This window comes from Palaemon carinicauda, chromosome 8 (assembly GCF_036898095.1).
Source record: "Palaemon carinicauda isolate YSFRI2023 chromosome 8, ASM3689809v2, whole genome shotgun sequence".
NCBI classification, from domain to species: domain Eukaryota; kingdom Metazoa; phylum Arthropoda; class Malacostraca; order Decapoda; family Palaemonidae; genus Palaemon; species Palaemon carinicauda.
Genome location: NC_090732.1, coordinates 136,553,192 through 136,577,109, shown reverse-complemented (window position 1 = coordinate 136,577,109; position 23,918 = coordinate 136,553,192). Strand labels below are relative to the sequence as shown.

Below are 23,918 nucleotides of genomic sequence, written 5' to 3'. Positions count from 1 at the left end.
CGCCTTCTTCTTCTTGGTGGAGAACCTCACCCACTGAACTTCACTCCATTCCGCACATTCGGGACACGTGTCCAACGAAGAACAGGCTTTGCCCCTGCACGAGGTACACAACGTATGCGGGTCTACCTCAGGCTTGGACAGGAAAGCCCCACACGCCTTATCGGCTCTAGGCCCAGGACAACGGCGAACAGGCTCCATAGCCTAACACAAAGAATCGCAATACACAAGAACGCGAAAAAGGGAAAGTACTGAAACACTAGTAAAGCACAAGGGGTTGAAAGCTAAAGCACGAGTAAAGGCACTGAACACTTGCTAAAGAATCACAACCATGTGGGAAGCACGTGGGATCGAACAAAGGGGGTCGCACAGAGAACTAAGGAGAGCGGTGTGTGCACACAACGCGACCAGAAAACATACTGCCTAGAGTGAGAGCGTGGCCTCTTGGCCGACCTCGGTCATTGCCCCAGGTCACGTTCTCTTCCGCTACCAAGTCACTTAGAAGGTGGGTGTAGGGTAAACTACGCAAAACTCTGGTCGTTAAGAGAGGAGCCACCAGTGGACTTCTAAGAAAGTGTTTCGAGGTAAGTATCTGTGTTGGAACAAATGATACTTTCATAATAAAAAAATTTTTTGAATATACTTACCCGATGGTTATATAATGGCTAAAGTCCCTGGACGCCCCGGCAGGAAATTCAAAATCTCGCGCGGCTTAGCGCAGATATGCCAAGTGTACCCTAGCGCCCTCGCGGTACTACAGGTAGAACTATACCCAACCAATTCAGATTTTCCATGCCCCATGGTCTCTAGAAGGGAGGAGGGTGGGATTTTAACATATAACCAGCAGGTAAGTATATTCAAAAATTCATTTTATTATGAAAATATAATTTTTAAATATAAAACTTACCCGCTGGTTATATAATAGCTGATTGACACCCATTGATGGCAGGTCAGAGACAGCTGTATAATTGGAAATTCACTTAAGAGTTACATAAACAACTTATGCGGTTCTCACCTGATAAGGAAGCTGACAGCAATGCTCTGCCTCATTTTGTCTGCTATCCTTAGGAGATCTAGCGGTCCACCCAGGGGGCTGTTAAACGGTTCAATAACCTATAACATGACAGGACCTCAACTAATACCCTTGTTCCGGGCGCTCTCTAGGAACAAAATGACCACCTGACTAGATCAAAGATTGCCGACCAATCTTCACGTACAATCATAAAAAATATATATAACAGTTCCAAGAGAAGAACAGGGGTACTAGGAATTTAGGGAAATGTAGTGGTGGATGTTTCACCTACTACTGCACTTGCTGTTATGAGTGATCCCAAAACGTAGACGTCCTCAAAAAGAGACTGGATACGGTAAAAGTAATGCAAGGCGAATACAGGATTACCCCTTTACAAGGCTGTATATGCAATGCTTTGCAGAGAACAGTTTAGTTTAAAAGTTACAGAAGCTCCTACAGCTCTAACTTCACGAGTCTTTACTCTTTCGACATCTTATGATCTGTCACACAACTGTGTGAAAGAACCTTTGTAATTAAAGCCTATACGAGATGATAGTATTTTGTAGACATAGATAGCGCAGGCTTTTTGACCGTGCACCAAAGAGTCATGAATAGACTCTCTAACGTCTTTGGTCCTGTCCCGATAAAACTTCATCGTTTTAACCGGGCAAAAAACTCTTCTCAGCCCTTCACAACCCAAATTCGAGAGGATAGTGATCCCGAAAGATTTAGGCCATGGATGAGAAGGACATTTGTTAATGACCAAGAATCCAGGTTGCAAGGCGCCTATGGCTTAACCATGGTGAAGTCCATGTTCTTGCTAAAAGAGTGAACTTCACTGACTCTCAACTATGGTAGACTTACTCAGAAAGTCTCCAAAGTTAGGCCTTAAAAAAGAAACCAAGTGTAAAGGCTCGGATCTGTCATTACCGCGAAATTCCAGAAACGACCCCTAAATTTCAGGCTGGCGCTTCCAAGTCATCTCATATGATCCGAGGAGATCTATAAGTTCTCTATTTGATAGATCCAATCTTCTGTGTCTCAAGACAGCTGCCCGCATACTCTTGTACCCTTTGATGGTCGAGGAGGAAAAAAAATGTTTTATTCTAAGGTCTAAGAAGAGATAGGGCACTTGTGTTAGAGTCACCAAATGAAGAGCCGGCTTTAGGTCTACACCACTCCATAAAACACCCTAATTGGGCTGGAAAACCTTGAGGCAAATGTCCTTTGTACAAGCGATAGCCTCAGCTGTCTCCTTCGAACAACCCTCTAGATCTTAGGGGTTTTCCGAAATACTGGGAGGCAGCTAGACCTAAAGCTTGATGGTTTAAAATAAAGCGTTCGTGATCCTGACATGGGGAAAAGGACTAATAACATGCTTCCAGCATGCACCCAGCATAAGTCCAGTATGGTTCCAGCATGCTGCCTACGCTCAACATGTCATGAGTGTGTGTCAGGATCTAGAACCGCCTCCCGAAACGCGTCCATATCGGTCGCAAGAAACCGATATTAAAGCTAGGCTTGTTGAACAGAAGCATCAACAATGTGAACCTCATGCTGTGAGGTTAAGACCTGATCGTGTGTAACCAGCGAGTGTTCAACATACTAAAAACCAAAGCTTGACGCGAGGGAGCGTTAGCTTCGAGGCCAGAGAGACGCGAAGGAGAGACAATAGTCTGTTTATACTGCTGTGAGAAAAAAGACTTGACTATATGCGTCTAGCATGCGACCATAATGTTGCATGTGCTTGCATTGCCGTAAGGTGTCAGCGTGCTGCATGCGTTCACCTTGTCGTGTGGATACAGCGCTCTGTGTGCGTCCTGCTTGTTGTAAATCTATAGCGTGCTGCGTGGAGGCGACAGCATAGCGTCCGGTCAGTGGCGTTAAGACGTAACTGTTAAGTCTATCATGATGGGGGAAAAAAACCCCCGACTAACCTTATCCAGCATATGTCCAGGCTGACACATGCGCTAGGTTGCTTAGGATTTCAGATTGAACTGATTGCCGACAGTTGTCCGCACGAGTGATAGTCGCGTGTCCCGCAGACCGCGAAGATAGGACAACTTGTTGAAAGGATCAACTTTGACTGTCAGCGTCCAACATACAACCAGACTGGCGTCTGTGACTGCGTGAGGGAGAGACCAGAACTTGCGTCTGTGTCTCTGCGTGATGTCTGCCGTAAGAGAGGGACCAGACTGCTACAGGCACCCTCTAACGCTTCTCGTAACACGAGCATATATCTGCGAGGAAGCATTACTGAGCATAGGAGAACTATGCTTTCTGACACTAATCGGAAAACCATTTCTTTGGTCTATGGTAGTCCTTAGACTTTTAGGAGAAAATTTTCTCCACCCCGAGAATCGTAAACGCTAAACACAGATGAAATTGACCTCTTTTAGCTCAGACCAAACCTACACTCGCGGGGTAGCGTGTGCGCCAACTCAAGCATGAGCAAAGACCAGGCGAGAACATCAACCGCAGTCCTGTGAGCGACCTGGGAGAGTCCCTATGACATTTCAAGCGTGCCTTCGAGCGCGAACTGAACGTATCCAATGCTGTGAGATACCGTCAACAGTAGTCTCTAGACCTCAGAAGAAAGTACTAGACATTTCCCCAAACTGGGGGAGGAGACGAAGTGTGAACAGAAGTAAACTGAGCACCTTTTCTCCCGAAGAACTATGTGTCTTACACGATTTTGGTGCTGACACGTCACCTTACATGTTACTGCAGAGTAAGTTATTAGAAAACATACGACTCCTGAAAGGTCTTGGACATATTGATTGGTGACTACCAAGTCTAGGTTTTGCATCCTTCGACGAGGACAAAGTCTTTCCTCCCTGAAAGTGCCTCAGATTACAGAGGAAGAGCTAGGATTGTATGTGACTTGTTTGACTTCCGCTTCTCTCGCGGAAGAAAACACACACTCGATTGCTTCCCGTTTAAGCATCACAACACACCTGCTGCGAGGGTAAGTTCTGTTCGCGTGCATACATGACAAGTAACTTCCTAGTCTGGTAGACAGGGAAAACGTGGAATGTCATTCTCGTCAGGGAACCGCGTTCTAATACTCAGAAAAAAGTTACAAGATCCATGATACCATAGCAATGACGAACTGATCGCTTCAAGACATTCCAACTTCACTCTTTTCAAGATACTATGTCACATGGTTGTGATGTCATAGCTCGACAATCGTAGACAAGAAAAGAGCTTTACTTCATCATTCTAAAGTGGAGAGGGAACGTCTTGGACTGCATCAACAGTATCGCTCGGCGGAACAAACGTTTAAAGCACAAGATCCGCGAAGTACCTCAGCCTACCGACCTTCCTTCTCCCAGGGGTTGGAACGTAAGGAAGAGGTATAGGGTTAGGGGCAAGGTGAACACGAACAAACACCTCCTCCAGAGCACTGTGCTGTTTACGAGTCACTAACAAGAGCGGTTTAAAACATAATACATTAAATCATAAAAGATCTGCCTGTGGTGGGAGATATACTTTTACGTTCTATTCTCATAAAGGCCTTAATGCCCTTCCTGCTGTTGCAGCTGCATCAACCTCTACAGTAAGGTTCGTTATTTTTCTGAGAATGATTTAATGTTAATTTATTTATTTATTTCCCTATTAATTTACTGGGCCATCTTTCCCTAAAGGAGCCCTTTGGGTTAAAGCATCTTGCTTTCCCAACTAGGGTTGTAGCCTGGCTAGTAATAAAAATAAAATAAAAAGAGACACCATCAACTCAACTAGCGAAAACTCTGAAGTCGGAATGAGGAGCAGCAGGTAAAAATATAAGGGAAACTCTTCAGAAAAATTCTCATGAGTTTCTGAAAGTTATTCCCTTCCTCTTACAATCCCTATCCTAGGAAGAGAAGTCTCGATTCTTAGGAATTCACTCCTTATGATTCTGAATTCAGATCTCAATGCTTAGAGGTTTTAATTCTAGTTCTCCCAACCAAGAGTTTGCCCAGCAGACCTTGGTCCGAGAAAATAATATCTTTCTAGTTAAGATTTATTTCTTAATATAGCACCTGGAGCAACAATAACTCAACACTAGACAGTCAAGGTAGACATCAAAGTCTATTGTCATGGGTAGCGAAGCGTCCACACTGGCGCTGAGGCGTCCATACTGGCGCTGAAGTGTCCATACTGGCACTGAAGCATCCACACTGACGCAGAAGCGTCCACATTGACACTGAAGCGTCCACGTGGCGCTTCGCTCCGTTCCGTCGACGCTTCGCCGGCTTTGCTGCCTGGCAAACGTCAGCGCGCCTGGATAGACTGATACTAGGCGCTAAGAGCGGTCGGTTTGCGTTGAGCAGGTAGTCGAAGTAATGTATCCACTTTCTCCCACCGTTGAACATTGCTGTTGGTAGGCCATCTGTGCGACAACGAGTCCTCACCGTTAAAGACACGTCGCCTGTGCGACCGTGTCAAAGACCGGAATCGAGACACCCAACCGCACTGTTAACGGCAGGCTGAAAAGACTGCATAAACGAAGATAGTTGCTGTTTCATGCCTAACAGCAAAGATCAAGGATCAACCTTAGGCGAAACGTATTCAGCATTATCTTTATCAATCCCTAGCGCTTGCCACTGTCGAGAGACGACACCCATCAGGTGGAGGCGGTTGCACTACGTCTGCGCCGCATGAAACTTAACACACACAGAACGAATCTAATTTGTTTTCAGCTTAGCACCTGAAGCGCGCGTATGACGTTTGAAAAAAATAATACCTCGCTTTATCTATAGCGAGGGTGAGCGTTCTGGTGATTGACAGAAACTGCTCGAGAGGACTGTAACGCCTGGTTACCCTCTCGATTCCTTTTGCCGTTCGACTTAACTTCTCCCCTGGGTCCGGGAGCTAGACAGAGGTCTAAGGCTAGGATAACGACAGGTCCGAATAGAAGCACTCTCCACTGAATAAAATTCACTGCATAATCTAGCACTAAAAATTTTGCGCTTACTCTTTGGTACAAAGATAGTTTCATGATTACCTGAAAACCAAAGTATACGCTCTCTCAAACGAAATGAACTCCATAGGGAGAGACTTAAAATTCTGTCAATGGTTTGAATGGGAATGCAAAATATTAAATATCAAATATTACCTTAATAGATATATTTATAAATCAAAATAAACTTAAATCAAGGGGTTCCAATAAAAGACGAATCATCACTCGTACCATTGGAACATTTACAAATAATATACAAACAATTTTATTATTCCAAAAACCACCAAGGCAACAACGATACATAGAATCGTAAGCTACATCGATTGTAAAGAATACTGCATCATATAAAATAAACTGAACTGTAACTTCCTTTAATCTCTGACTAAGGAAAAATACTGAAAAGACCAATTAATTGCAAAATAAAATGTTCCTTTGATATACAGTAGTACAAATTAAAAATTGAGAAGTTATATTGTAATGATACTGACAACTGCGTAACAAAAATAAACTGAACGCTAGTTAATCTTTGCAAACAGATCGAAGATTATCTAAAGAAAACTATTAAAAGGATAAAATTTTCTCAAAATAATCCTTTAATTTAATTTATAACTTATTATTTTAAAAGAATATTCACTTATCATTCTTTGTGAAAAAAAGCAAGACAGACAGCCTACAGAAGAGGCTGTGACGTCATCAATGGACGAAATGTTTACATTCCGCCCTTATGCTTTCGTGAGGTTTAAAATAGGTTGAAAAACTTTATAATCCCATCTTTTAAGTTATAAGTACGTGATCACAGATCAAATAAAACAAATAAGCGAAAGCCCAAACCCAAAAACGTTAATACATCACCAAATAACGTCCAAACAGAGTAAGAAAAATGAGAGAGAATTTCCAATAGTACAGCCAGCTATGGCCGGCAGAGAAAATCTGAATTGGTTGGGTATAGTTCTACCTGTAGTACCACGAGGGCGCTAGGGTACACTTGGCATATCTGCGCGAGATTTTGAATTTCCTGCCGGGGCGTCCAGGGACTTTAGCCATTATATAACCAGCGGATAAGTTTTATAGTTAAAAACTATAAACACTACACACATTTTATATATATATATATATATATATATATATATATATATATATATATATATATATATATATATATATATATATATATATATATTATATATATATATATATATATATATATATATATATATATATATATATATATATATATATATATATATATATATATATATATATATATATATTATATATATATATTATATATATATATATATAAACATACCTAAAATCTCACTGCTATTGCCTACACTTAGTTAATTAACCGACTAAATACTGCCTGATATTGTTTTCACTTGGCTTCTTAAAGAGGAAGTGAGGAGAGCACTAGATGAAACGAGAGTAGGAAAAGCATCTGGTATGGATGGTGTGAGAGCTGAGATGTTGAAGGGAAGGGGTGTGACTGTACTTGAATGGTTGGTGAGATTGTTTAATATGAGTTTTGTGTTGTCAATGGTACCAGTAGATTGGGTTTGTGCGTGTATTGTACCACTATATAAGGGTAAGGGAGATGTGCATGCGTGTTGTAATTCAAGGGGTATTAGTTTGTTGAGTGTAGTTGGATAAGTGTATGGTAGAGTACTGATTAATAGGTTTAAGGATAAAACAAAGAATGCAATCTTAGAAGTACAGGATGGTTTTAGAAGAGGTATGGGTTGTATGAATTAGATTTTTACAGTTAGGCAGATATGCGAAAAATATTTAGCAAAAGGTAAGGATGTGTATGTTGAGTTTATGGATCTGGAGAAAGCGTATGATAGAGTTAATAGGGAAGCAATGTGGAATGTGATGCGGTTATATGGAGTTGGTGGAAGGTTGTTGCAAGCAGTGAAAAGTTTCTACAAAGGTAGTAAAGCATGTGTTAGGATAGGAAATGAAGTGAGCGATTGGTTTCCTTTGAGACTTCACCCTGCTCAAAAGAATGTATGCCCTTTCTAGGGGTGTATTCAAAAGTGAAGGATTTACAAAATTTTAAAGGTTTTCATGAAGTCATTCTCCATAAGAAATGAGATGCTCAAGTAGGGACCAATCAATTGAAGGCAGTTTTCCCTTGGTTCCAGACCATCTTAGAACAGCAGAATTTGGTACTTGAGACTTTATCTACCCTAGTGAGATTCGAGTCTATCACTTTGGCAACAGCAAAGTTATTCTGCAAACCTACTTACGAGCCTTTACAGAGCTTTGTCAAAGCTAAATTCGAGGTGAGGTGCTACGTGTTGGCTGCCTGCCATAAGAGGGTCAAGGTAGAGAAATTTCTACATAGCAATCTTCTATGTAAATTCCAATTCCCCCAAACACTGTTGGCCAATGGCCATTTCACTCCAAGAAAATATGTTAAAAGCTACTCAAGCTTGTCAAAAACATCTTAGCAAAGAATTCTAAGCAAGGTCAGAGAATTTCTTTCAAGATTCTTCTCTTCCAGACAGCAACTGGAGAAAATTTTGGGCATTCAACAAATTGCCCCAATAATTAACCCAGTGTTAAAGACCAGGTTGTAAGACCTCAATTGGGTGCACAGAGGAGATGTTTGGAATGGTTGTCAAGACATTTGGGCTCAGATGCCCATACATTGCAAAAGAATTCTCAAGCCATGGACGACATCCAAAGGCCATTCCAATTTGGTCCTGCCTTCAATTTTCATGATCCTTCAAACAGATGCATCGAGGTTATTGAGAGTAGACCTGTGTATGGGAAATGGTCCACTCAGTCTGCAGCATTTCACAAATTTATCGGGACTGATGGCAGTCTTCCTGACGATGAAGAGACTCGGTCCGAGAAGGAACTTCCAAATCAAAATTTTCATAGAGAACGGAGCACTAGTTTGTTGCCTTAGGAAAGGGGATCCTGTTCAAGAATACTCAAAGCAGTGATTCTTCCCATTAGGAAGTTAATTCAGGAGAGGAAGCCTAATGCTTCAGAGGTTGAAATGACAGTCCCAGTAAAAAAAAATGATGATGATAATAATAATAATATGCCTTTTTCGACCAATATGGTAAAGATGGAATTGAAATCTATCAATGTAGTAGATGAGATGAGATGTCCAAGACAGACAGTTCTGCATACAGAATGGACTTTGGATCAGAGCTCTTTCCAAGAGATCCTAGAATGAGTTCCGCATCTCAAAATACTAATTCACAACAAAAGAGAACCACAAGCTTCCACTATACATAGCTCTGAATGAGAATTCTCAGGCAGTGGCAAGAGATACCTTGAATATGGAATGAAACAGTCATCGATTCATGTTTCCTCCAAGTTTAATTTTGAGGGCTTAAGGCTTCAAACAGAGTTTAGTACTTTTCAGGGACAGTTGTGCTAGTAGCTCCATTTAGGCCAAACAACCTGTGGTATCCACTGCTCCACGAGTCAGAGACCGAGGTTACAACTACTTCAATCGCAGCACAGCTGTATTAGAAAGCAGATAGTCTGATTATCTTCAGCACTTTCTGACCCAGAATCTTCATTCTTGGATTTTCTCTTCAGTACATATGGTAGAGTTCCCAGCTCACAACGGAACATATTTGTTGAGCTAAAATAGGTCTTCATCCACTAGACAATACCAATCAGTGTTGAAAGCATGGATGGCTTTACTGAGGAATAGGTCTCTGTGCCAGATAAGCCTGGGTTTCTTAGCTTCCTTTTTGGTCCACTTCTATGAGCATTGACAGAACCTCTCAAGAATGCTTTTGGCGAGGAATTGGAGTCGGACATATTTCATAAGATTTACCCAGTATTTTGCTTTACATCGATCACCTCCACTAATCCCTCGTGCATCTTGGTCTCTGGATAAAGTGCCTGAGTTTTTGGAAAGTTTAGATAATTTCTCCATACCTATCAAAAGAATTATTACAAAATGTTATATTCTTTATAGCCTGATATGCAATTTCAGGATATCCAAAACTTTACAGGTTGGTTTGAAATGAATCCAAAGTGGTACAACATTCATGTGTGGTACTTGACTTATTCGTGACTCCTACAAGGAGAAACCTGAGAGAGGAAGGACCATATCAGCAATCCTTCAAAAGAACATGATGACAGGCTTCCAGTCTTTCTCTGGAGTTGTCCCTAGGATGCGAGTGTCAGTCATGTTAGTTTTTCTTCTCATCTATACACATGTTTAAGTTGTTGGCTTGGATGTAAATGGTTGTTCTTAACAGTGCACGAGTCTATAAGTTATTGCTCTGGTATTAAGTACTTGAAAATCATGCAGAACATAAAATGCAAAAGAAGGAATTTTGACAAAGGAAAACCATGATTTTGGGGGAGGTGTTCTACGGCCTTAAGACACTCCCTATCTTCGTGCAAAGGGAGCAGGACAATTTATTCTCACCCAGAGTCTGAAAGATGGTGGCTGGCTGCAAGTTGGAATCCAGGTAGCATTGTCTTTAGCTGTAGTGCTGGTTTTTGGTGATGATGCATCACAGATATCCAGACAATTTCAGCAATGGAGTTACTGTGTCGAGTTTAACAGTGTCTAACTTGAGGGTCTCCCTTATACACAATGAGTCAGTTCTTTTTCTGTTGATACACTGACCCCTTTACAAGAAAATCCCTGGACACCATACAGCACCTTCCCCAAAATAGGTTTTTCCTTTGTCAAAACCTAAGAAAATATATTTCATACTATAAAAATCATGATATGAAATACATTGATTAATGCAACAATATCAATATTCTCTCTGTCCAAAAAGCTTAAAACACTTACCACAAGTTTCTTGCTCTTCACTTCCCTCTTCTTGAGGAGTTTTTGTTTCTTCTTCTTCTTCTTCTTCATCTGACACCTGCTGCTGATATCTTCTCATACCCCCACCCCCTCCACCACCATACCTTTAGACAAGTAATTAACCATAAAGCTTTTATTTCAATCACAATAATGATTACCCGTAAAACCAATCTTTCAACCTCAATATGGACACAACATAAGTAAAATTGCTCATAAAAATTAATATGTAAATAAAATCAATGAAGGCATGCTGTATATCATAATTAATAATACAATTTTACAGATTAACTCCTTCACTTTTAAAGCTGTGTTTGGCACAAGTTCATGAAAACTTACAGATGAAAGTCATCTGCTATTCTGTTTCTTTCACGAGATTCCTTTTCAATTTCCTCTTCCATTTTAGCAGAAGCTACTTCCCCCAATCGTTCTGCTAACTGTAGACGATGGAGTTTACCAGCATATTTGATTGCCAGCTGAACTGTATGATAAGATGGCATTAATTGGCAGATCTCAACAGCTCTGGATTCTCTTTCTGTACGGCATGCAAGCTGAAAGAAAAATTTAGTTCATTAGTCTACATCTTATATAAGAACCCAATTATTCTCATAAGTGTTAGAAAAGTGAAGATAATGCTTGCATCTGGACAGAAACAAATGGATAAGTTTATAGCAAAAAATTTAATTTTATTAAAATCTATTACTATTCTCACCTAATGTACATATTGCTTCTTCTCTAGCTCAATTTATTGGCATTTATCTGTACAATGAAAACATAACCATCTTCTTTCCTTTTAATATACATATGCCTCTAGGAAAGTAATGAGACACTATAGCAGTTAATGGAAAGAAGCTAACTAAGATGCCAGAGGTTCTTCGATATTTCAGTCTCAAAGTCAAAACTATTCCCTATCCTCTTGGCATCACAAGTCAGTGGGGAGGAGTCTGGGCTTGTACTTACAACAAGTACAGGAGCTACTACACATAAGTCAACAAGACTCATTTTGGCAGTAAAAGAGCGCTTACATTTACTCTGCTAAAGTTAATCTGTAGTGAGCTGGTGGCCAACCTAGTAAGTGAACAAAGCACGCGGACATCCAGAACATGATGCAACAGACAAACCTTAACTGAAACTTCATCAGCCACACTAAGAGCCAAGGGAATTCTATGATATGCCATGCCATTCACATTTGACATAGTTGCCAACTGTAGTTATTATATATAAAAGATAAATAAGTTATTCAGTATATATAATTATTATAATTAAAACATTATATGAAAAATTTAGTTGGCAACAAAGAATTATGAAATACAAGATAACTTAAGTGTTTATTTTAGGAAATGGAGCAATATTAGGATCTAAACTACCATCCCTCTCCTGACTCGCAATATACAGTAATTGTCGTAAAAAAAGTAACTCAAATTGTGTGAATGCAACAGTTTAGCAGTAAAATAGACTAAAGTAAACAAAGCATTTGAGGCTCACATGAGAATATCATGACACTGTAAGGTGCTGTGAACATTCAAAATCCTTACAGAATAGAACACTTATACCACAAGACCCAACTTGAAAAGTTAGGTTAAGGTTAGCAACAGGGTATGCAGGATCAGAACTACCGCATTCAAGAAAGCTCGCTGGCATTCTGAGAATAATAAAGGAAGCTAATAAGCTTAGAGCTTTTAAAGCTCATCACTATTGACACTTTGCAGGTTAAAAGCTGTATTAAAAAATATGCTGGCATATCATTAACATCATCTCCGCTATATAAAACTAACCTAACCTTCTCTGGATTTCCCCTTGAACTAAAAGCAAGTTTCATTTGTACTTTAAACTTGGAAAATACTTTTTCTTGAAAGGAACAGTGAGACATTCCCACTCCACACAACAGTTATTCAAATTATAGTACTGTTCCAGAGCAGTAATAGCTAACAAATCCTGAGAAAGACATCTTAGAAAGCACTAAAACTTATCACAATCTGGAACCTGAAGAACAGTTTGTTCAACCGATGCGGCTAAAAAACTAAAATAAGAGAGCCCCTGACATGACGCTTCTTGCCATTAAAAGCTAGTCTCATTACTTATTAAAGGCATGCTTCTATTGGAAGGAGAGATAAGAAAATGTTTAATTTCACAGGTAAATGCCAATGAACCGATCTTCTAGAAAAGAGGCAATATGAATATAAGGGGAAGTTCAATAGAAATGATAGTTCTTTAGGCAAATTTTCAGATAATGATTCAATTATAACCTGGGCTCTATGTGGATGAATTCTTAACCACTCAAACTATATGAAAGAGCAACTTCCAAATAAAAAAGCAAATCTTTGCAATAATTATGAATATAATTTCAATTTCAAAGAAACAACATTAAAAAGTAACAAAAGCTAATTTCTGTTTTTGGCTCTACCAGTTAGAAGGATGCATTCTTTTTACCTTAGTAAGCAAGACTGATGAGTTGTCCAACAACATACAGTATACGGTATCTTATGATTAATGAGTTATAATGCACAATTTAGTCAGCAAAACAACTGAAATGGTACTATCATAGAAAAAGAGCTGAACATATTAAAAAAGCCGCTAATTTGTTTTTGGTTCTACCAGTTAGAAGGGTGTGTTCTTTTTACCTTTAGTAAGCAAGACTGATGAGTTATCCAACTACATACAGCATATGGTATCTTATGATTAATGAGTATTAATATTATGCACAATTTAGTCAGCAAAACAACTAAAATGGTGCTATCATAGAAAAGGAGCTGAATATAATTTTCAAGAAACGGGAACTTATCATAATCACTGCTTGCTATCAACATACAAAACCAAACATGAAATTCCATAACCTACACTTGAACAATTCTCAAGACAAACATTAAAGGGCATGAGACATCCCCATTAAAACAATGTTATATGGGTGTTACTTCAAATTCCTACTATTTTTGTTTTGTTTCTTGATTGATTTCTTTCACTTAGAAACCAATTGAGAGAATTCTATTATCTGAAATTTGTACATGGGAAATTTTCTTACCTTTCCTAATTTTTATGTATTATTTTATCAATGTATAGGAATAACTTTTAATGGCAGCCCTATTTTATACATAAGTTTTATGTTTTTTTGAAAAGTAAATGCATATATTGTGAGCTATTAAATTTCCTATCTTTTCATGTTTGAATAATATAAATTGATCTTTATTCAAGATAGTAGCAATTTTTCTGTGAAAATTTCATGTATTGAGAAATTGGGCTTCAAAGTTGTTTTTGTAAAGACTGGTTGATTATACCACAGTAGGCATAAGAATTGGCTTTTAGTTGTAATTTTCCTCACCACTGGTAAAGATATATTCATCATATTTCAGGGTTATTTACTTCAGAGGTGAGCATCACCTCTCGAATACACAAATATATATGTGAAACATACCAAATGCCTACATGAATAAGACATTGCTAGCCTAATACATTCTTGTCTTCTGACTTTCTGGACAAATACTCTTCACACATACTTGGTTTTTGTATCTGGCACTTCATGCATCTTTCAGTATAACTATATAAATATTGTAATTGTATAAATGAGAAAATAATATGCAAAGGTTAGGCAACAAAACAAACCAAGAATGCCATAAAACCATGGATAATTGCTGTCCTTATCAATGACACTATCAGATCACCTTCGCTATAAGAAATAAAAAAAAAAAAAAAAAACTTTGGTAACTTAGCCATGAGAGAGGAAAGAAAAGTATTAGTTTTCATAGTTATATAACACCAAATAACAGAAGGCATTCAGCTATATACCATCAAATAGATAAAAAGCTTGTTACACAAAGGCTTGAAAATTTATTTATATAACAGTATAAGTTTCACTTGAATCTTCCCATTTATATAATTGGATATGCTATTCTATATTCAGTCATCTACAACTTTCACTATTGTCTTTTCAGTTAAGGTGGATTCACAATTACACAAGAGTGGATGCACCTCATCTGAAGATATAAAAAACATGAGTTATATAAGACCAAACACAGAACAATTAGTATCAGTATAGATACATTTAAGAAGAAAAAAAAATACATCTACCAAGACAATAAACAATTATCTCCATAAAAAAAAGTCGCCAAGAAGAAATGTCCACATTTTGGAGACTAAATACAAAAATACTTGATACATTAATTCTCCTTAATTTGCATTTATATACAATAAGTATAATGAATCTATCATTCACATCTAGACAGTTGAAATTTCATAATGTTTTTACTTTTGAGGTGAGGGTAGACAAACTTACCGCAAACAGTTTAATCATGGCTTCCTTTAAAATTTTTTCTGCTTCATTCTTGGACTGGTCAACTTCAAATCCTAGGCCATTTAATCTGTCAAAAGTGTTAAGTTGAAGACTAGTGCGTATCATTTTTTCCTCTAAACCTCCCTTTTCCGTTTCAAGCTCACATATTGGTACCTGAAAGTAAGATTGCCATTATGTAATAAATGCCTGTTGGAAAGTGCAGCCTATCTTCAACATTGTTATATGCAAAACACTAATCAAAAGCACACCTTAAAGGTAGACTACTTCCAAATTCTATCTTTTTTTACTCTAACATAGCACAGGAACTTGTAATCATACTGTTTAATAATGTTCCATCAAATAATAAGAGCTTTAGCTTTACAAAAATTAACAGATTATTTACCAACATGAAACATTACTGTAATTTAAAAACAATTAAAACTTATGGATTATTACCTGCATACTTAAAAGGGATACATGAGGCTTAGGAAGAACTGGTGGATATCTGCTACCTTTACATAAAATGCACCGAACATTACTCTGTGTTTCACTGACTCCAACTACGAAGTAATGGTCACTCTTTCCACGGGTCTGCCAAGAAATACTTTCATAAAACCAATAATTACATGCATCAAGTAATACACATTATTAATTAATATTAAGTAAAATATAAAAAAATATACATATGTAATTGATATATATATATATATATATATATATATATATATATATATATATATATATATATATATATATATATATACTGTATATGTATATATATATATATAAAAATATAGATAGATTAGCTGAAGTTAGGCAAACATTGTGGTTTCCAACTTATCAAATGCTTTGGTGCCACTTCTAACATTCAACAATTGATAAGTTTTCTATATCTTCTAGAATAAAATTAATTATTTTAATATATATATAATATACTATATTATACATACATATATAAATATCAAAAATTTTAAATAATTTTAATTTTTCCTAACATACTTACCGAGAACTACTTTCTTTAGGAGATTACTGGTTATCTCTCTCTGCCGACCAGCGTTTAGAGTAGCTACCCCCCCCCCCCTCCGCGCCCTAAGAAGCCTTACCCCCGGCATCCAGGAATGTGCCCCGAGGGTAGGATTAAGGTAGGTCACTTGCTTGCTGGGTCACCTTCCTCATTAAGTTCTATTGAATTAGCATAATGCTAGCAAGGGAAGAAGGCACTCGGGGAAGGAAGGGAGGGCCATTACCCGAGAGTAGTTCTCGGTAAGTATGTTAGGAAAAATAAAAATTATTTGAAATTTTTTATTTGTTCCATCACGAATACTTACCTCGAACTACTTTCTTTAGGAGACTTACACTTAATCTGACCCACTGACCCGGCCGTGGAGGCCAACAGGCCTCTGGATAACGGGACCTACCAGAGAGCGGAAGCGAGGGTAACTACACAAAAATTCACGTTACTGTCTAGGAACTCACCTTTTGAAAAACTTCTTTTGACGTTCCTTCTCGACGTGTAGTCGTGAAGAATGTGTTATTTTCTGGGAACAGACGGTACTCCCCGAAGAGGCAAGTAAGCAACTGGGTAGGAGGTAGGAAAACCGCACTTGTTCCTACCGGTCGCTAGTCTTGAATGCGCCTGGAGTTTACCGTTACACCGCTTGGAGGGCGGAGATGACTGTTCCAATGGAGTACCCGTCCAAGGATTTTCTTGAGTAGTCCTTGAGGTAGTGGGCAGTAAAGGTTGACTGGCTCGACCAAGTACCTGCTCGCAGAATTTGCCCTACAACCATGTTTTTCTCAAAGGCTAAGGAGGTGCTCAGGCCCCTGATGTCATGAGGTCCGGGAGTGCCTGGCACTGCTATGCCAGCTTTCTTGTAGGATCTGGCGATAACCTGTCTCAACCAGAAGAGATGGTGTTTTTGGAAACTTGTTTCTTATTAATACCTGTGGAAACGAAGAGGCTCTTGATGTCCGGTCGGAGATGCGCTGTCCTTTCCAGGTATTTTCTAATTGTTCGCACTGGGCACAATTTTAAGTCTTCTGCATTACCTGCCATAGGGATGGCAGGAATTGAGAAACCTTCAAACCTCGGGTCCCAGACTGCTGGGTTCTGAGTCTTGGCCAAAAAAGAAGGTACGAACTTGAAGGATACTTCTTTCCACCCCTTTGAGTGAGAGACGTCGTATGACACACCATGGATTTCTCCCACTCTCTTAGCGGACGCCAAGGCCAGCAAGAAGACGGCCTTGAGGGTAAGATCTTTGTCCATGATATCCTTCAAGGGCTCAAGGGGAGGACGACACAGCATCTTCAGGACCATGGCTAAGTCCCACTGGGGCACCCTCCTCGCCTGAGGGGGGCTAGACTGCTCGAAGCTTTTGACAAGCATCGCTATGTCTAGAGGCCCCCAGGTCGATGCCCTTCAGGAGGAAGACTTGGCCTAAGGCAGCCCAAACTCCTTTTATGGCTGGGATTGACATCCCTACTTTGTCCCTGAGAAACACCAGAAACTCTGCTATGTCTGGGACAGAGGCCTTAAGAAGTCTAATGTGCCTCTCAGCGCACCACTTTGTGAAGGAGGCCCATTTTGCCTGGTATATCGCGACTGACGACTTTCTCAGGTATAGCGACATTCTCTTAGCCGTGGAGGGAGAATAACCTTCCTTCTTCAGGAGCCGCTGGATAGTCTCCAGGCATGAAGACGAAGGGAGAGTGGGTTGTCGTGGAGCTTGAGAAAGTGAGGCTGGTGCAGATGGTCTGACCTGGCGGGTAGAGGCCACGGCGGGTGACTCGTTAGGTCTTTTAGGTCTGCGAACCACTCCCTCTCCGGCCACCAGGGCGCTACCAAAGTCATCTTTAGGTTTCGGGCGGCCCTTACTCTGTTGAGCACCTGCCTTATCAACGTGAAGGGGGGAAAAGCGTAAACATCCAGATTGTCCCACTTGTGCTGAAAAGCGTCTTCCAGGACTGCTTTCGGGTCTGGCACAGGGGAGCAATAGACTGGGAGTTGGGCGTTGAGTTTCGTTGCAAAGAGGTCCATCACCGGGGAACCCCAACGCTGAATGATGAGCCTGGCTACTTCCGGGAGGAGGGACCACTCTGTCCCTACTATCTGGCCCATTCTGCTGAGGCCGTCGGCCAGAACGGTTTTCTTCCCGGGAATGAACCTTGCTAATAACACCACGTGATTTTCCTCTGCCCAATTCAGAATCTCTATGGTGAGATCGCACAACTCCCTCGATTTTAAGCCCCCCTGCTTCTTTATGTATGCTACTACCGTGGCGTTGTCGCACATCAACGCCACGGTGTTTCCTTTTAGCAGACCTTCTGGACTGCTTTCAACTCCAGGACATTGATGTGGAGTAGCTTTTCCCCTTCCAACCAGGTACCTCGTGCCGTTCCGTCGAGGAGGTGGGCTCCCCACCCTTGGTTGGAGGCGTCTGTGAACAGGAGTAATTCTGGAGGGCTGGTCCCGAAGGGCATCCCCTTGAGGGAGTTCGACTGGCAGTACCACCATTCCAGGGAGGGTCTTGTGTCTGGAAGGACTCGAATTAGCACTTGTTGTGAGTGTGTCTGGCACCAGAGGCTCTTGAGATTCCATTGATTGATTGATTGATTTAAAGTTTTCAGGCATCCTGACATCTGAGGTCATTGACGCCGGTAACATTTAATTTATGTATACAAAAATAAAAGATAAAATAAAATAAAAAATAAAAGAGTATTCAATTAAAATCATAAAAGTTGAATGTAATAAAAGTTAAATATTTTTCAGAAGACCTGCTTCTGAAATAAATCTAAAAATGCCACTTGCATGGTAGGACACATCATTTCCAAGAATCTTGGCAAGGATGAACCTGCCACCCTCACCTCGAGCCTCAAACAAATATCTATTCCGCAAGTTGTTATAATTGGGGCATTCGGTCAACAAATGCCTTACTGTTAGAGGTACTAAGCAGTCATCACAATACGGTTGGTGTTGGCCCTTCAGCAGAAACTCGTGTGTCAACCGAGTGTGACCAATACGGAGACGACAAAGAGACGTCTCCCATTTTCGGGGCATCATATTATACCTCCAAGGAGATATGTCATTTGTTATCTCTCGCATTTTATTGCCATCTTGACTATCCCATTGCTGTTGCCATTTATTGCAAACCAAGTTCTTGATGACATAAGAAATCATTACAGGCAATGGGATACCTTCTTGGCAGCAACTCGGATGCAGCCTCCTTAGCCAGTGAATCTGCCTTCTCATTCCCAGACACACCTACATGTGCTGGAACCCAACAAAATTGAACTGTTATACCTCTCTGTCCAATAATGAGAAGCCATTCTAAAATCTTTAAAACTAGAGGGTTATTAGAATTAAAAACTTCCATAGCTTGAAGGACACTCCTTGCATCACTAAAAATTGTAAAATTACCCTCCTTCTCCAACGCTATTTTCTCAATAGCGGTTAATATGCCATACAGTTCGGCAGTAAATATGGAAGCGGTCAGAGGAAGTGCACCTCTACAATTAAAACCATTACTATGTACTCCAAATCCAACGCCAGCATCAGATTTGGAGCCATCAGTATAGATAAAAGTTGATCCTCTATGTTCTTTAACATGTTCATTAAAAAGAGACCTGGCTTCTAGGTCTGACATATTCTTCTTATCTCCAATAAAATATTTACAAAAAGATATCTCTGGTAACTTCCATGGAGGCGTTGATGATACCTTGAATGGAAGTACCTTATTTCTAATTATATCCAGACTATTTAATAATCGTTTCACCCGAAAGCCATAGGGTTGAGGAGATTTTGGGTGCAACTCAAAGTATGATGCGTGTCTTACAAGGCTTGCAGTCTGAAAGGCTAGAGAGTTAGGGAGTCTTTGCAATCTAAACCAATACCGAAGAACGGAAGACATTCGGTAAAGGTCTAGAGGTAACTCTCCAGCATCAACAAGGAGACTTGGGCTAGGCGAGGTTTTAAAAGCTCCAGTAGACAATCTAATACCTGCATGATGTATCGAGTCTAATATTTTTAACCGGCTTGAGGTGGCTGAAGAATATACCTCACAACCATAACTAATTTTGGAAAAAATCAAGGCCTTGTATAATTTTAAAATAGTACTGCGGTCTGCCCCCCATGATGTATGGGATAATACTTTTAAGATATTCAGAGCTTCAACACATTTAGCTTTTAATGCTTTTAAGTGAGAAACCCATGTAAGCCTACAATCAAATATCAAACCTAAAAATTTAGCTTCTCTTGCACATGGTATCCGTTGACTTTTAATGTATATATCCGGGTCTGGATGTACTCCCCGGATACGACAAAAATGGACAACGGTAGTTTTACTTGTCGAGAACTTAAATCCATTCATGTCAGCCCACTGGATAATTTTATCAATAGAGAGTTGGATTTTTCTCTCAAAACCCCATTGCCATTTTAGTGCCAGCAAATGATATTGAGAGATCATCCACAAATAATGTTGAGAGAACATCCTGGGGAATGGCTGAGGATATCCCATTAATTGCTAGTGCAAAAAGGGTTACACTCAGCACACTACCCTGAGGAACTCCTTCTTCCTGGCACTTACTCTCTGATAGAGTTTCCCCCACTCTCACTTGAAAAACTCTACATGAAAGAAATGCCTGAATAAATAGTGGCAGCTCTCCTCTCAATCCCAATTCATGAATGGTTTTAAGAATACCATATCTCCATGTGGTATCATATGCCTTTTCAAGGTCAAAAAATACTGTAACATGATGCTGTTTGGAAGCAAAGGCTTCACAAATAGAAGACTCTAGTCGTATCAACACATCAGTCGTTGAGTGCATTTTTCGGAATCCACATTGAATCGGTGATAAAATACCTTTCTTTTCAAGGTACCACACCAGCCTTGCATTGACCATCTTCTCCATGATTTTACATAAACAAGATGTCAATGCAATTGGACGATAGTTTGCTGCTAAAACCTTGTCTTTACCGGGTTTTAAAAAGGCTAAAATAATGGCTAGTTCCCAAACACTTGGGTAACTATGATCATGCCATATTCTATTAATAATACTTAAAATAAATAGCTTTGTATTAAAATGTACATGTTTAATCATTGCATATGGAATTCCATCGGGTCCAGGGGCTGTATCATTGCAATGAGCAAGTGCGGAATCAAATTCTCTTTCAGTGAAAGGAGAATTATACGACTCTTCCCTTCTTGTTGCAAAATCAACGCCACGGTGTTTCCTTTTAGCAGACCTTCTGGACTGCTTTCAACTCCAGGACATTGATGTGGAGTAGCTTTTCCCCTTCCAACCAGGTACCTCGTGCCGTTCCGTCGAGGAGGTGGGCTCCCCACCCTTGGTTGGAGGCGTCTGTGAACAGGAGTAATTCTGGAGGGCTGGTCCCGAAGGGCATCCCCTTGAGGGAGTTCGACTGGCAGTACCACCATTCCAGGGAGGGTCTTGTGTCTGGAAGGACTCGAATTAGCACTTGTTGTGAGTGTGTCTGGCACCAGAGGCTCTTGAGATTCCATTGAATGGATCTGAGCTTTATCCTCCCTTGTGGAACTAGTTTCTCCAACGAGACCAGGTGGCCTATCAGCCTCTGCTAGTCTTTCGCTCTCCTTGGTTGTTCTGATAAGGGCTTTATGATGTGTCTGAGGTTCTTGATCCTGTCCTCCGAAGGGAAAACTTTCCCTTGAATGGTGTCCAATGTCATCCCCGAGTAGTTCATTCTGTTGGACGGGGATAGATTTGACTTCTTTGGGTTGATGACAATCCCCAGATCTCTGCAAAACTGAAGGAGACTTCTCCCTTGTTCTTCCAAGAGGACCTTTGAGGCGGAAAGGAGCAACCAGTCGTCCAGGTACCTGATAAGGCGGATGCCACGTTCGTGAGCCCACACTGAAACAGTCGTGAAGACACTCGTGAACACCTGGGGCGCTGTTGACAGACCGAAGCAAAGAGTCCTGAATTGCAGGATCTGGGAACCCCATTTCACCCGGAGGAACTTCCGACTCGATGGGTGAATCGGAATTTGGAAGTATGTGTCCTTGAGGTCGACGGTCATCATAAAATCTTTCTCCCTCAAGGACAGCAGGACTGACTTTGGAGTGTCCATCTTGAAGTCCGTCTTCTTGACGAACTTGTTGAGAGCCGACAGATCTATAACCGGTCTCCAACACACCGTCGCTTTCTCTACCAGGAACAGGCGACTGTAGAAATCAGGTCCTGGGAGAGGAACTTCTTCCATGGCGCCCTTCTCTAACATGGAGGACACTTCCTCTTGAAGAGAGGGCGGTCCTCTTTACCGGATCTTTGGGCGCTAGCCATTCCGTCCAGTTGGCCGGAATAAGAGGGGGTGGATTCGCCAGGAACGGGAGTCTGTAGCCCTCCTTTAGGCAGACACTGTCCAAGGCTCTGCTCCTTGCGCCTTCCATGCTTGCCAATGTTGTCTGAGGCATCCCCCAACCCGAGGCTTGGGAGGGGATAGGGGGCCTCCCACTCTACCTTCTTCTAGAGGAGCGGCCTGATCTGCCTCTCCTAGAAGCGGAGTAACCCGACATGAAGGAGCTTAAGGGCGCTGTAGCTCCTCTGCGGGAGGGTTGCGGAGTTGAGGACCAGGAGGAAGAGGGGGCCTCTCTCCTCGTAGTGCTGGAAGAGGCTTGGGGCGTCGCGGCGCTGTCCGAGACGGACCTCTTGTATGGAGGTCTCCTTGAAGCTGCCGGTCTGGTGACGTTGGCCTCCTCCTTCTTCGAGACCTTTTCCATCAAGGCCTCTAACTCTTTCATAGGAAAAAGACTCTCCCCACAGGGGGAGGCTGCGAATTGCTCGCGCCTCCCTGTCCGGTACTTTTCAAGACACTTTGGTAAGAACAGTGTCTCTCTTACAGAGAACCCAGTGGCTGTAAGGGCGAGAGACTGATACGTCAAGAATTTGAGGATTTGACCCCCGGAGGTAATGAGGTCCCTCATCAGGCCTTGCTGGTCAGGGTCCTCGGGGTCGTAGGAGGCTTGCACACCCACCAATCGTGGAAGCCCACCAGTCTAGCCAAGAGGAGACGTTAATCAAGTCTCGCAACATCTCCTCCATCATGGAGGCCTCTGCAGGTGAGAAACAGACTGGGGCCGAAGAGGCTCTGTCGTCAGAAACGCCTTGGCTCAGAATGTCCACGGCCGTCTCCACTTTACAAGGGCCTGGGCGACGTCCTTCGGGCACATAGACCTTCCCTTGGTTCTTGAGGCCCTGGAGTAATTTAGAGGCACTCTGGGTCTTAGGAGGCTCGGCATTGCCGGCCACCACTTTCTCTATAAACTCTTGCCCTAGAAATAGATCTCGGGCCAGAGGGAGTGCCAGGGACGACTTAGGCTGGGAGGGAGTCTGCATAATTCTCAGGAGACTCGACCTCCAGGAATCTCCATCTGTCGCTGCAGGTTCCGCTATTCCGTGGTGCCTTCTGATCAGGCTAACCACTCTCCTATAGGCGGAGTCTTCCGTCGGGGAGCCCTCTCCCCCATCAGCCGAGGCCTCGGCCTGGGGCGGGGGAGTCGGTTTACCGGGCACGCCGACCGGACACCTGGCCCTCGGGGCCAGGGGTGCCGTCCTGCCGAGGTACTGGACCTCATCTGCAGGTTAGACCGCACCAGGGGCTCGGGATAGTGTAGGCACTGCTGGTTCAGCGGGGACTCTCGTACGCCCGAAGGCTCTGGGTGCGGAGGGCGCGGTTCCCGGGGGCTGACCCGACAGCGGGAACCGTTCCTTCCGACCTGAAGGCCGCACCAGCTGGGCTGGTTCGGCCTGGCTGCCTGGTAAGAAGTGCGTTTCCCCCGCTGGGCGGAGTGAACCGGAGGCCTCGAGGACTTATGCTTAATAGAGAGGTCTTTCCTGCGAGCCAGGTCGCGAGGGTCAAGGC

The 23,918-nt window shown here is 41.6% G+C and overlaps 1 protein-coding gene across 1 annotated transcript in view; it reads right to left on the bottom strand.

Annotated features, from left to right (window-relative positions):
* Ctf4 (Chromosome transmission fidelity 4) overlaps positions 1-23,918 on the bottom strand; it is a 135,897-nt gene that overhangs the window by 13,314 nt on the left and 98,665 nt on the right. The window contains exons 12-15 of the mRNA XM_068379035.1: positions 15,476-15,610; positions 15,023-15,193; positions 11,095-11,306; positions 10,741-10,862 (exon numbers count right to left, since the gene is read on the bottom strand). Of these exons, the coding sequence (XP_068235136.1) occupies positions 10,741-10,862; positions 11,095-11,306; positions 15,023-15,193; positions 15,476-15,610 (640 nt within the window). The remainder of the gene's footprint in view (positions 1-10,740; positions 10,863-11,094; positions 11,307-15,022; positions 15,194-15,475; positions 15,611-23,918) is intronic.